We start from the raw sequence: 15,303 nt of genomic DNA on the forward strand, positions 1-15,303 counted from the left end.
GCATAACCTACTTGGCATTCCTTTCTTTCTCTCCCAAACCAAACTTACCCCTATTGGGTTCTGTTATACAGATCAGAGTTATAATTTAGGGGGTAAATGGGGTTGTAAGAAAGAGAGATGAGCTTGGGGAAAGAGCCAAGATTTATTGACCTAAGAGAGAAAAGGAAGCAAAAGGAGAGAGAAAGGATAGGAGTAAAAATCACATGTGAGTGGAGTGTAGGAGGAAACTTTTGGGTTTAGGGAGTGAAGATATAGGCTTCAGAATAGTCCATGATAGATACATTGAAAAATTAAAGAAACGGAAAGAAAGAGGGTTTTAAGAAGTAATGGTGCTATGAGACGAGATGATCCCTTTTACACTTTAAGGATAATTAAGTAGAAATTTAAATTACTTTTAGTTTAGATTGCTGGATATTTTTTCTTTTACTATACCATCACACCACATAGGAGCCATGGAGAACTCAAGTTTGTTTGTGTTGCTTAATGGTTTAAGAGGTAGATAAAAATGTCTCCTCATTTATTAGACCAAAAAGGAAATTTCTATGTATGTTTGTGACATCTGCCAAGACATCTGTATATCAGCTAGATTGTCATCTGATTTAAGGGTCCACTGCTATAAATAATGGGATAACTGTCAAAAAAGAGGTAAGCTACATAGAGAAACTAAAAGGGAACAACTGTAGGAATTATCTCCGCCCAAACTATGTCAGCTAAACATTATAAATCATTCATTTTTTTGTTAGAAGTGACTTCTTATACAGAATGGCTTTATCGTTGTTACATCTATCGTGTTTTAAGAATAAATAAAATTTCATCATGATTACTTAGTGAAACTCTTAAGAATGTATTACTTTACAAACATGATACATATACTCCATTATTAATAGATATATATCAAATAAATCATAAATTGCTAAAATACTAATTTAAGATTTTTTTTTTTTTTTTTTTTTTGCAGTTTTGGCCACGGGCAGGCTGAACCAGCCACCTCCAGCATATAGGGCTGGCGCCCTACTCCCTAAGCCACAGGTGCTGCCTAATTTAAGCATTTTTTCTGATAAAGTAGTTTCCTCTTATCTGTGGAAAATATGTTTCAAATCCCCCTGTGGAGCCTAAAACTGTAGATAATGCTGACCCCTATATTTACTGTGCCTTTTCCTATGCAGTCATGAGCGGGTAGTGAGTACAGCATGCATACTCTGGACAAAGGGTTGATTCATGTTCCAAGTGGGATGGAGCAGGGCAACACGAGATTTCATAATGCTACTTAGAAGAGTGCACAATTTAAAAATTATAAATTGTTTATTTCTGGAATTTTTTATTTAATATTTTCAGAATGTATTTAACTATAGGTAACAAATCATGGAAAGCAAAACTGCAGATGAGAGGAGACCACTGTGGGTTATTTATTTGCATTCTACTATGAGATGCTACTGTAAGCTACTCTAAAGATGCTAACATGTATGTAAACATGAAGAGAGCTACTGTCTTGTATAGGGAATAATGAAATAATAGTACAGGTGATAAATCTTGACTGTAAGAGTAAATGAAATATCGATCTGATGAATTTTGTTTTCATATTATAATTTTTGGGTTTTTTTCTTAATTAAGTCATATATACATAGATCATGAATACATTTATGCCTTTGTGGGATTCAATGTGTTGATTATTTGTACAAATTGGAGTGTTTACATCCTACTAATTAACGTATCTTTCACCTCATTTACTTAATCACAGTGTTAAGACATTTGTGTTCTATACTTGATAGATTTGACTTGTACCCTTGCAATATGCTCCATACGTGTGGTCCCACCATTAACCACCCCCCCCATCGAAACACCCCCCTACATTCTCATCCTCCTCTCCTTCCCTCCTCCATCCTGGGCTATAGTTGTGATTCATCTTTCATATGAAAGTGTGAGTGATTATAAATTGGTTTAATAGTAGTACTGAGTACACTGGATGTGTACTTTTTTTTCCCATTCCTAAGATACTTTACTAAATAGTAAAGTATCTTTATTAGTAGTACTAATAGTAGTACTGAGTACACTGGATGCCCACTTTTTTTTTCCATTCCTAAGATACTTTACTAAGAAGAATATTTTCCAGCTCCATTCATGTAAACATAAAAGAGGTAAAGTCTCCATCTTTTTTAATGCTGCATACTATTCCATGGTATACATATACTATAATTTATTAATCCATTCATGGGTCTAGGGGCTTCTTCCATGACTTGGCAATTATGAATTGAGCTGCAATGAACAATCTAGTGCAAAGATCTTTGTTGCCAGGTGATTTTTGGCCTTTTGGATATACATCTACTAGAGGAATTGCAGGATCAAATGACAGGTCTACATTTAGATTCCTGAGTGTTCTCCAAACTTGTTTCCAAAAGGAATGTACTAGTTTGCAGTCCCACTAGCAGTGCAGAAGTGTTCCCTTTTCTCCATATCCATGCCAACATCTGTAGTTTTGGGATTTTGTGATGTGGACTACTCTTACTGGAGTTAGATGATATCTCAAAGTGGTTTTGGTTTGCATTTCTCTGATGATTAAAGATGATGAGCATTTTTTTCATGTGTCTGTAGACCATGAGACTGTCTTTTTCAGAAACGCTTCTGTTCATGTCTCTTGCCCACAATGAAATGGGACCACTTTTTCTTTTCTTATTAATAAGTTTGAGTTTTCTATGGATTCTGGTTATTAGACCTTTGTTGGAAATATAACCTGCAAAAATCCTCTCCCATTCTGAGGGATATCTACTTGCTTTACTTACCATGTTTTTGGCAGTGCAGAAGCTTTTTAGTTTGATCAGATCCCAGTAATGTATTTTTTGATGTTGCTTCAATTGCCCAGGGGGAGGGGGTGTCCTCCTCATAAAGTATTCTCCCAGGCCAATTTTTTCAAGTGTTTCCCCTGCACTTTCTTCAAGAATTTTTATAGTTTCATGTCTTAGGTTTAAGTCTTTTAACCAGTGAGAGTCAATTTTTGTTAGAGGAAAAAGGTGTGGGTCCAGTTTCAGTCTTCTATGAGTAGCCAGCCAATTCACCCAGCACCATTTGTTAAATAGGGAATCTTTCCCCCAATTTACATCTTTGTTAGGCTTATCAAAGATCAAATGACAATAAACATTTGGGTTCATCTCTTGATTTTCAATTCTGTTCCATATATCTACCTCTCTGTTTTTGTGCCAGTACCATGCTGTTTTGATCACTATAGATTTATAGTATAGTCGGATATCTGGTAGCACGATTCCTTCTGATTTGTTTTTATTTATGAGTAATGTCTTGGCTATTTGAGGTTTTTTCTGTTTCCATATAAAATGAAGTACTGATTTTTCCAGATCTTTAAAGTATGACAGAGGTGCTTTAATAAGGATTGCATTAAATCTGTAGATTGCTTTCGGTAGCATAGACATTTTAACAATGTTGATTCTTCCCAGCCATGAGCATGGTATATTTTTCCATTTGTTAACATCTTCAGCTATTTCTTTCTCAGAGTTTCATAGCTGTCTTTATAGAGATCTTTCACATCCTTTGTTAGGTATACTCCCAGATAGTTAATCTTCTTTGGCACTATTATAAAAGGAATAGAGTCCTTGATTGTTTTTTCACCTTGACTATTGTTGATATGTATAAAGGCTACAGGTTTGTGAGTATTGTTTTTGTATCCTGAGATACTGCTGTGTTCTTTGATCACTTCTAGAAGTTTTGTAGTTGAGTCCCTGGGATTTTCCAGATATATAATTGTATCATCTGTGAAGTGGCAGTTTGATCTTCTCTGATCTTGTTTGGATACCCTTGATTGCCTTCTCTTGCCTGATTGCAATGGCTAAGACTTCCATTACAATGTTGAAAAGCAGTGGAGACAATGGGCAACCTTGCTTGGTTCCTGATCTGAGTGGAAATGATTTCAATCTTACTCCACTCAATATGATGTTGGCTGTGGGTTTGTTGTAGATGGCCTCTATCAGTTTAAGAAATGTTCCTTCTATACCTATTTTCTTAAGCATTCTGATCAAGAAAGGATGGTGGATATTATCAAAAGCTTTTTCTGCATAAATTGAGAGAATCATATGGTCTTTGTTTTTTTATTTTGTTTATGTGATGAATTATATTTATAGATTTACATATATTGAACCATTCTTGGGACCTTGGGATGAAACCCACCTGGTCATGATGTATAATTTGTTAGATGTGTTGCTGGATTCTGTTTGCTAGGATCTTATTGAATACTTTTGCATCACTATTCATTAGAGATAATGATCTATAATTTTCTTTTCTTGTCAGGTCTTTTCCTGGTTTGGGTATCAGGGTGATATTTGCTTCATAGAATGTGTTGGAAAGTATTCCTTCTTTTCTTATGTTTTGGATAAGGTTAAGTAATATAGTTACTAGTTCCTCTTTAAAGGTTTGGTAGAATTCTGATGTGAAGCTATCTGGTCCTGGGCTTTTCTTTTGGGGGAGATTTCTTATAGTTGATGCTATTTCAGAACCTGATATAGGCTTTTTCAACATTTACACTTCTTACTGGCTAAGTCTAGGAAGGTGGCATGTTTCCAAGTATTGGTCTATTTCCTTCAGATTTTCATACTTCTGAGAATAGAGTTTTTTGTAATATTCATTAAGGATTTTTTGAGTTTCTGAGGAGTCTGTTGTTACTTGGCCTTTATCATTTCTGATTGATAAAATTAGGGATTTTACTCTTTTATTTCTGGTTAGGTTAGTCAAAGGTTTATTTTATTGACCTTTTCAAAAAACCAACTTTTTGGTTGATTGATCTGTTGCATAAATTTTTTTGTTTTCAATTTCATTTAATTCTACTCTAATTTTAGTTATTTTTTTTCTTCTCCTGGGTTTGGGATTGAAATGTTCTTCATTTTCTAGTTGCTTGAGATGATCCATTAAGTTGTTGACTTCCTCTCTTTTTGTTCTTTTGAGAAAGACTTGTAATGCTATAAATTTCCCTCTTAGGGTTGCTTTTGCAGTATCTCAGAGGTTCTGATAGTTCATGTCTTCATTATCATTTTGTTCCAAAACTTTGGTAATTTCCTTCTTAATCTCATCTATGATAGTGGTATCATTCAGCATGAGGTTATTTAGTTTCCATGTTTTTGTATGAATAAGCAGATTCCTGTTGTTACTGAGTTCAACTTTTATTCCATGATGGTCCAAGAAAATACAAGGAATAATTTATATTCTTTTACATTTGCTAGACTTGTGACCTAAGATGGGATCAATTTTGGAGGATGTTCCATGGGCTGATGAGAATAATGTGTATTTAGTTTTGTTAGATAAAATGTTCTGTAGATGTCTGTTAAATCCACTCATTGAATGGTTAAGTTCAAGTCTAAAATTTATTTGCTTAAATAAATAAAGCAAATACCCTTTCGATACCCTTGATTGCCTTCTCTTGCCTGATTGCAATGGCTAAGATAACAGACAGTTCTGAAACTGTCCGCTCTTTCTTATTGAAGGATCTATCCAACACTGCCAAAGGGGTGATAAAATCTTTGACTATTATGGTACTAGAGGAACTCAAGTTGCTCATGTCTGTTACAGTCTCTCTTATAAATTGAGGTGAATTCTGGTTGGGTGCATAAATTGTTAATAATTGAAATATCATCATGTTGAGTATTGCCCTTAACAAATATGAAGTGACCATCCTTATCTTTCCTTACTTTTGTTGGTTTAAAGCCTATTGTATCTGCAAGTAATATTTGAATTATAGATGATCATTCCTTCACCCTGAGTCTATATTTATCTTTTAAAGTGAGATGAGATTCTTGTATGCAGAAGATATCTGGCCTGAGTTTTTGTATCCAGTTTTGTATCCAGAGCCAACTTGTGTCTCTTCAGAGGACAATTTAAACCATTCACATAAATTGAGAATATTGATAAGCCTGGTAGAATTTTAGGTGTCAAGTTTTTCAAAAATCCAGTGGACATTTTTAATCCTTTTGCCACTATGGAAGGTGGAGTTTGATCAAAAGTTTCTGAGTGATTTTACTTTGGTGGTAGAGCATTGTGCTTGTCATTGTGAAGGATGGGTCTGAGAATATCCTGGGTAGCTGGTTTAGTTATGGCAAATTTCTTCAACATGTGAATGTATTTAAAGTATTTAATTTCTCCATCATAAATGAAACTCAGTTTAGCTGGATACAGGATCCTGGGATGAAAGTTATTTTGTTTTAGGAGGTTAAAGGTCAATGACCATCCTCTTCTAGCTTAAAAATTTTCAGCAGAGTGAGTCATTCTAATATTATTCCCCTTGTAAGTTATGGTTTTCTTACATCTGGCTGCTTGCAGAAATTTTCTCCTTCACATCAACTTTGGCAAAGTTAATTATAATGTGCCCAGGAGATGTTTTCTTTGGATTGAGTCATGCTGGGGTTCTGAAACTGTCTGCTGTCTGGATTTCAGAATCTCTTGCCATGTTTGGGAAGTTCTCTATTATCTCTTGGAGTACAGCATCCAGGCATTTCGAAGTAACCTCTTCTCCTTCAGGGATTCCTATGAGGCAAATGTTTGCTCTTTTGAAGTGTTCCCACAATTCTCTCAAGGGAATGGTCCATTTTTGCTCTCCACTTCTCTTCCTCCAGTACTCTGTGGTGTCAGAAAGGCCTACCCAGTAGCAGAGTTGGATCAGGGGCTGGTATCTCTTTCCCCACCTTATACCTCTTTTAAGCCCAGTCACTGGTAACCCCATGGGCTGTGGTCTTGCTCCCCCCAATAAGCAGATGTGCCAGGGCTTTTGTGCCTGCCAGAGTCAAAGAAGTCAATGCCCCCTTGGCCTGGCCACCACCCTCTGCCAGCAGCTGGCTGGGGAATCTGAGGCCTGCCTGCCTTGGGTACTCAATGGCAACTGGGCAGTGTTCTACCTGAGCTCAGTCCAAACCTGAGGTTAACAAGTCAGGAAATTATTTTCTCCCTCAGCCACCGCACATTTACCCCAGCCACTCTGCAGCACTGGTATTCCTACAGGGTGAGGTCTGGCTTCCTCTGGCAGTCCTCAGAGTTGGAGAGGTGTCATTCCAAGATTAGACCCTGGTGGATCACTCTACTATTGCTGAATCTTTGTGGGAGTTGTCCCTGTGCAGCTCCCAGGTGGCTCCCATGGCCAGGGAGGCAGCTGTAGTGGCAGCTCTGGGAGTGCAGGGCACAGGGCTCCAGCAGCAGGGTGGAGGGTGTGGCGCATGGCTCTAGAAAGGCAGATACACGGTGGCTCTGGCAGGGTGGGGTGTGTGGCTCTGGCTGGGCTGAGCATGGAGCACTCAGTTCTGGGAGGGCAGGGTGTGTGGCTCTCAAGCCTCCTCCTGTTTGCACTTTCACAGAGCCAAACCTGACAACCTCCCCCATTTTCTCTGCACTACTACTAGGTTCACTGTTACAGTGCAGCTTTTCTACTATGATCCTTGCAGTGCCCAGACCTGACAGTGAACCACATTCTAGTCTCTGTAGGGGTTAGGCTCTGGACCATCAAGCATAGGGGGGAAGATGGAATGGAAATTCAAAATGGCAGGGAAAACATTAGTTCAACTTTCATGCCTGGCAAGAAAATGGTGAGGGTCATAGCAGGGTCCCTCTGGAGAAGTAGTCCCCACTTCCTTCAACTCTCTCCTGTGGGGTGAGACAAGAGGTCCTCAGTTCACTGCTCACCTGTAGAAAACTTACAGTGAGCAAATCGAACAAATAAACAGCAACAACAAAAACCTCTCTTGGGGGAGGGGATGGACCTTTTCCTTTGGGATGAGTTTTGTACTTGAAATTTGTTTTCTTGGAGTTGCAGCTTGCCTCAGTGGAGGTGATGGGCAGTTTATGGGCAGTTATCATTCCTCTCTCAGCTCAGCTTCCAGTCTTTACCACTCTACAGCTTTATTGAGTACATCTGGTCATTATCCTTCCCTCTGGATGGGAGCTTCTGTTGAAAGCTGGCTCCAGTGGGCCATCTTTCCTCCTCCCCCGGGCATGAGTATCATACTATAATTTTTGATGTAATATTGTTGCTAAATAATAGAGAGCAAATAATTCGCTGAATGTGCCACATACTAACGATTAAGTAAAATGGGTGTTTCCAGAATAATTAGATGGAAAGAAATACGTAGGTAGGAAGGAAATTCACACATTAAAGTGAAGTACTAAGGGAGGCCTTTCCTTTTTCTTAAAATAACTTCCTAGTTGGAATATGGCTTAGATGTGATTTTGTAGTAAAATGTTTTCCTCTTTGAAATCTTAGGACTTCACAAGGGACCTTCTAAAGTTGGGAATTAGTTCTACTGGGAACATTTATAGGTCTAACTTGATGGTGGCCGAAGGGAATTATCATTTCTTTTCTCAGCACCTGACATATGAAGGCAGTGTTCTCCTCTTTAAATGTCAGGGTCTCCATGACCTCTTGCTCAGGTTTATTAATGTAACTATTAATTCCCTCTACCAAATACTCTTCCTTATTAGTAGATATTTCAGCCCTAAATAAATTTACTATTTGTTTTTAGTTTAGCTCTCTTCTGTCATTAACAAAGAGCCCTTTATTAGCAAGGAATAGATCACCAAACCTTTTTTCATATGTTTGTCAGCACATTCTTCTATTACATGGATTATGGTTTATTGATAAATCAAAGCCTTTAAATTAAGATACATTAGCAAAATTTCTTCTATGTCAGATCAATAGATCTACTAATTAGGAATATTTACTTGTGACAGATTTGTCTAAGCCAAGTTTCTTTGGAAAAAAAAAATGTAAAAATCTTTAAACAGATGAATAGCATTATTAGAAGGGAAAAATTTGTGAGAAGTAGCAGTTGAATTTGGAGACAAGATACTGAACATTTGAAAATACAGTAGAATCTCCATAGCTGACCACCTCCATTATAAAGACCTCCTCCTTAAGTTAACCTAATTTTCAAAGACTGGGCATGTACCACATGCAGTTATCAGTACAGTAGGCCTAGTTCCTTATGTTGACCACCTCCATATGTTGACCAGTTTGTTACAGTCCCTTGGGTGGTCAACTTACAGAGTTTCTACTTTATTTCAGCTCATAAATTTAAAATACAAGTGAGAGACTAAAACAGTGTATAGAATTAATGACAAGAATTAAAGATAGACTGAATATTAAAAGGGAAGAGAAATGCTAAATCTAACCATATACCATTTCACACTAGCTGCAACATGACAAAGTTGATTTCTGGGCATTCTTAATCCTTTCCCCACTACAACAAAAAAACTGCCAATGCTTGAAAACAGATGAAGATAATGTCAGTAATGAGAAGAGATACTGAGAAAAGGGCTTGGGGGCGGGTGTGGGAGGAAAACCTGGAATGTTCAACCAGGAAGTCTGGAGGGCCCATAAGACTGGGGTATTAGGTAACCTAGGTAACCAATGACCAATTGAAAGAGAAAAACAATGACCAATTGAAAAGGGTAATACTGCCTGGAGGTGTAGAGAGGCCAATGAAAGATTTGGAACCAACTTCAAAGGAAGAGAGTGTTTATACCTATGCAGGCTTTAGCATGTAGTCTCCTTGCTCTCTCACCTATTTTCCTTCATGAGAGGGACCCACCTCCAACTCTCTTTGGAAGTGCCCTAATCTTTCTCTTTGTTCTTCCTAAATTAAATGTGTCTTTGTTACACTGAGATTTGTGCAGATTACTCTTGCCTTCTTTTCACAATGCCTGTCCTGCTCTGGTTTTATTTCTGGTTTCCATTCATTTTTTGCTTTCAATTACCATTATGCCTGGGTTGAACTTTCTAGCTCAGCCTAATAATTGAACCAGATCAACTGTGTTGGGGGAACCAGGACCCCTACCTCCAACAGGTAACACTGTGCAGGGGTAGATAAGAGAGGATACAAGAGGATCTTAAATATTCTTTGTTCATACAGTGAATATTTACTTTGTGATTAGGTAACTTGTCAGATCTCCTATCAATCAGGGAATGAATCCTACTTATTTATTTATTGATATTCTATTTTATCATTGTCTTTATTTTTTACAACATGTTCACTAAATGAGGCATTCTCTCTCCTATTATAGATTTCTAATAGACATAGTATAAACTAGCAGCAGTACCATCAGAAAAGAGACTGCAGATAGAAAGACATACTGTAATATTCTGACATAGAAAATAAAATTAAATTAAAAAAAGAAAAACATGCTGTAATTTGCAAACAGATAATATCTCACTTATGTGACATGGTTTATCTTCACCAGGTCCAAAACCCAAAAAGTTAAAGGTGATTCAAATAAAAATCTTAAGAATGTCTTTTTATCTCTCAGAGAAAACAGAAAAAGTGTATTCTGTTAAGATAATCAGAGAGAAGAAAAGACATTGGCTTCACATCTGAAATCACAGCACAGCTCTGTATAAATGTCATGCTTGGCTTCTATAAGTCCTCAAATCTGGCTGAACTGTGTCCAAGAGAGCAACAGTATCCAGCCAAAGTGTATGTTGGGAAGACTAGCCCAGCAGGCTAATCTTGAAGGTAGCTGTGGGGCCCTAGTGCTGAATTTGACTTTCGCTGATTTCCTAAAGCTTCCATTCTGGCAGATTAACTCAATGATAAACCTTAACTAACCCTAACTCTAACCTAGGTACATGCCTGGGGGGGTTGGAGTGGAGTTCCGACCAGAAGTGTCTGCATAGAGCTCTCTCATTCCAGTCCAAATCCTGGGATGGGAGGGAAGAAAGAGTTTGCCCAGTTCTGTCTTCTAGAAATACCTGGTTGCCCTGGCTTACGTAAAATCATCTGTTCTGCTTCCTGGTGACTCCTGTGTAGTCTCCTTTGTCCCTCCCTCCTTCAACTAAGAGGGAGGCCTTTTGCTTCCATCACTATTAACTCCCTGTCAGAAATTTCATCCACTCTGCAGCTTCAATTTGTGTAAAACACAGAATTTATATAGTATGTTAGTCAGGATATATAACAAATCTCTTCTAATCACCCCATGTATGACTTTCCTAAGGCCAGTGCAACACATAGTTACAAACTATATGTCCTAAAAAAAAAAAAAAAGAAATGTATTCACTCCTCCTTTCTATGGTTTCTCTTATAAATATGTATATATGTGAAGAAATTTATAATAAGGATTTGGCTCACGTCATTATGGAGCCTGAGAAATCCCACTATCTGCTGAGTGTAAGTTGAGGTATGGCTTGAAGTTCTGAGAACTGCAGAGACTTCAGTCTGGGTCTAAAGACCTGAGCACCTGAGCTAAGAGCAGAAGATCCATGTCTTTGCTCAAACTGGCAGAGTGAATTTTCTCTTCCTTTGCCTTTTTTGTTCTACTCAAGCCCTCAATGGACTAGATGATGCCCACCTGCCCTGGGAAGGGCCATCTGCTTTACTAAGTCCACCAAGTCAAATGGTGATCACCTCTAGAAGCACCTTCACAGACACTGCCGGAGATAATGTTATCTGGGCATCTCATGACCCAGCCATATTGACACATAAAACTAACCACCACACATCCTATCTCCATTCTAGAGTTCCTCTTGAACTCTAGACACACAGATTTAACTGTCACTTGAGCTCTTGGATACCTTTAAAACCCCTCAAACTCATAAAACTGAACTTCCCATTTCCTGCCAAGCCTTGTACCACCCCTACCTCAGTAAGTGATACCAGCATCCATCCAGTTCCACAGCCAGGAACTTAGAGCCTACCCTGACACCTCTGTCTTCCTCACCTTGTTCCAAGTCCTTCATAATTTTTAAATTTATCTAGTTCCATCTGTCTATTATTATTATGCCAGTCCAGAGACTTAGATGAGTGTAAAAGTGATAAAAGTTAATAATTATTGAAGGTTTATTATATATCAGGCAGACACTCTTTTAAAACTTTACATAAATTAGCTCTTCTAGTAACCCTATGCATTAGTACACTGGGGCTGACATACAATTTAACACAAACTAAATGACTAAAAATAACAGAAACTTATTCTTTCTTAGCTTTGAAGGCTAGAAGTTTGAAATCAAGGTGTGGGCAGGGTTGTGATCCCTCTCAAGGCTCTAGAAGATGATCTTTCCTTGCTTCTTCCATTTCTGACTTGTACTCCTTGACTTGCAGCCATGTCAACTGCAATCACTGCCCTTGTCTTCCCATGATCTTTTCCTCCTGTATGTGGTTTCTTGTCTTCAGTTTCAAATCTCCTTCAGACTCTTTATTTTTAGAAGGGTGCCTGTCTTTGGATTTAAAGTCCAAGCAGATAATCCAGATGATCATTGTATTGCAAGATTCTCAATTATATCTCAGGTTTCAGGAATTAGGAAGTGGACCTTGTTGGGCATCATTTAACCGACTAGACTCGATAAAGTAAATATAGTTACTATCCTCACTGGACAGAGAAGGCAACTGAGACTCAGATAGTTTACAGAACTTGCCCAAAGTCACACAGCTAAAGAGTTGTGGATATGAGACTCATATTTGCTCCCAGAAAACCAATTTCAATGTTTTTCTGAAAGGAGTAACAGATCAAGAAATACATCACTTGGATGTCAAATATTGCTTCTTCAATCTGTTCATTGCTAGACCATTAGAATATAGGACATGTCAGCATTTCCACCTCCAGGAATCTGTTCTATGGGTAAATTTCTCACATTTGACAAAGCTATTTTACTGCTATATTCTTTGCATTAAAAAATTACTGGAAACATCCTTAATGCCCACTGATAGATGGTTAAACCCACCATGTCATGGCCATATAAAGGAATATCCTGAAGCCTTTTTATAATAAAGCATGTCTACAGTTAATAATGATGTGTTATATACTTGAGATTTACTAAGAGAGTAGATTTTAAGTGTTCCTGCATACACAGAAAGGGCAAATATGTGAGGTGATAGATAATAGGTCAATTAGCTTGACTAGATGAATTATTTCCTAATGTGTATATATATCAAACATCATGTTGTATGTCTTAAATAAATACATGTTTTAGCCATCAATCATACCTCAATAAACCTGGAAAAAAAGAAAATGAGCCATGTCTATATGCATCAGTATGGGAGAAGTTAACTCAAGGTACAGAGTAGTGTGTACAGAATGCTGCCACTTTATAAATAACCAAAAGGACACATACAATATGCACTTATATACTATGAATATATAGAATATTTTGGAAAGACAAGCCAGAAATGAAAATTGTATTTGTCTTTGAGAAAAGAACTGTGAGAATGAGTACAGGAATGGAAAGGAGATTTATTTTTTGTTGCAAACTCTATAGTATTGTTGAATTTATTTGGACATGTGCTTGCAAAGAAAGAGAGAGAGAATCTCTGAGTTATTTTTCACCTAATTTTCCAACTTGACCTCCTACTAATTTCATTTCTTACCTGAAAATACATCGTTTCCCAAACCCACTGGGTATGTCCATGTAGAGCATCTGCTTGTGTTCACATGTCTAACATTCTATCTCCCTGGACTCTCATGCTTTCTATCTGTAGGAATCCTGCCTCTCCCAAAAGCTCTCCTGTGTAATCTCCTGATTTTTAGTGTTGGAACCAACTGCACTTCCGGCAGTATGCTCCCCCCACTTCGTTCTGAATGATAGCTAAGTTGACAAGTTGGTCACTGTCATTAAATTAGTCCCTCAGTAAATCAGAGAAGCATGCATCTTGATCTCTACGTTCCCCAAAGTACCCAGAGTAGAGTTTTGCCAAATGCCTATAAAATATATTAAGCAGAAAGTCATATAGGAAAACCTAAGTTTTCTATGATGACCAGTTGGAAGAGTGCTAGAGAGAAATATCTAGCCCAAATTCAGGAATCCTACCTAGCATTAATATCTAAAGGGATAAATAAGATCCTTGAAGCTAAAAATTGAGCCAATGCTGTTTATCAAATTAGATTACTAAAAGAGAAGTAAATGAAATGAAATACAAAGCTACACTTTAAATACATTAGAGGCAAAAGAAGAAGAAAATAAAAATAACTTCAGTTATAATTCAGAAGGGATAGCTATTGATATTTTTATTTCTTTTTTTTTTTTATTGTTATTATTTTTTTGCCAGACAAAGCCTGGTCACAAAGTAGGCAAATACTTGATCATGAAGTAGGCTTCTCAGATAGGGAAACCACAGCCTACCCCCACCTCCAACTTCATACATACTAAAGATTTATATATGTTAACATAGGTTATTCTACTACTTAATAACCACATTATATTATCAAATTGCAGTAATTTCTTACTCTTTTTGTTGTCATAACCTATTTCCTCTTAAAGACAAGAGGTGAACATGGGAATATAGAGAGTCATATTACCTCATGTATTTAATTTTCATATATTCTAAAGCACTTCATAGTGATTGGCTCCATACTACTGTGCCTTCTATAGACAATAAAGCCATGCTTTTGTGTGCCTGTAACATATGGCTATTCTGCTGTAGTCTCTGTAACTTGGCATATTGACGTCAGGCCTGACCCTTTTTGGTTGACTTTATAATAATATATAACAAAATAAGATAAATATAATAAAAATTACAAGTGGAAATGATTGAAATTATACTTTAACTTACTGTCAGGGCTGTCTCATATTCTCCAGCAGACATGTATGCTAAGCCCAGGTAGTAACAAGCTTCTCCTTCCATCTTTCTGTCATTTCCTAAAGTGAAGATGTAGAAATATTACCATGGGATTAAAGAAACCAATTTATTACAACAAGCAGAATCCTTATTTTTCAAGATATTAGAATATTATTATTTAAAAAATGAACAGATTTATCAATGATCTCCAAAACCTAGTTGTGTACTAAAAAATAAAAAAAGACTTAGGTACGTACAATTATCCTGGATCACAGATGTCAGCACAAGGTACATTGTCAATATAGCAATGAGGGGTTTCCCTCTACGTACTCAGCTCAGTATTATAATTTTGGCATTCAGGTGTACTTTTTATGCTGGTCCACCATGTAAAGACCTGTAGCTGTCCAGCATAGCTATTACTACTTCGGTGAAACAACTGACAAAGGGTAACAGCCTTAAATGGATGTGCAAATACTTATATTCAACAATGTGAACTCATGTTCAGCTAAGTTCCTAACAATGTGGATAATTTACAAAGTAAGCAATTATTATTTTTGAAAGAAATCATAGATGACACACATAGATGGAAAAATACCCTACACTCATGGATTGGAAGAATCAATATTGTTATAATGATCACACTGCTGAAAGCAATTTATAGATTCAATGCAATTCCTATCAAAATACCAATGCCATTTTTCACAGAAATAGACAATAATCCTAAAATATTTATTGAGTCAAAAAAGAGAACAAATGGTCAAAACAATATTAAGCAAGAATAACAAAG

General features: G+C 37.1%; 1 protein-coding gene across 1 annotated transcript in view; it reads right to left on the minus strand.

The window, feature by feature from the left end:
* The window catches only part of TTC29 (tetratricopeptide repeat domain 29), a 142,728-nt gene that overhangs the window by 50,121 nt on the left and 77,304 nt on the right, over positions 1–15,303 (minus strand). The window contains exon 8 of the mRNA XM_012805388.1: positions 14,511–14,596. Coding sequence (XP_012660842.1) covers positions 14,511–14,596 — 86 coding nt within the window. The remainder of the gene's footprint in view (positions 1–14,510; positions 14,597–15,303) is intronic.

Source organism: Otolemur garnettii, unplaced genomic scaffold (assembly GCF_000181295.1).
Source record: "Otolemur garnettii isolate 467f Iridium unplaced genomic scaffold, OtoGar3 scaffold00041, whole genome shotgun sequence".
Lineage (NCBI taxonomy): Eukaryota > Metazoa > Chordata > Mammalia > Primates > Galagidae > Otolemur > Otolemur garnettii.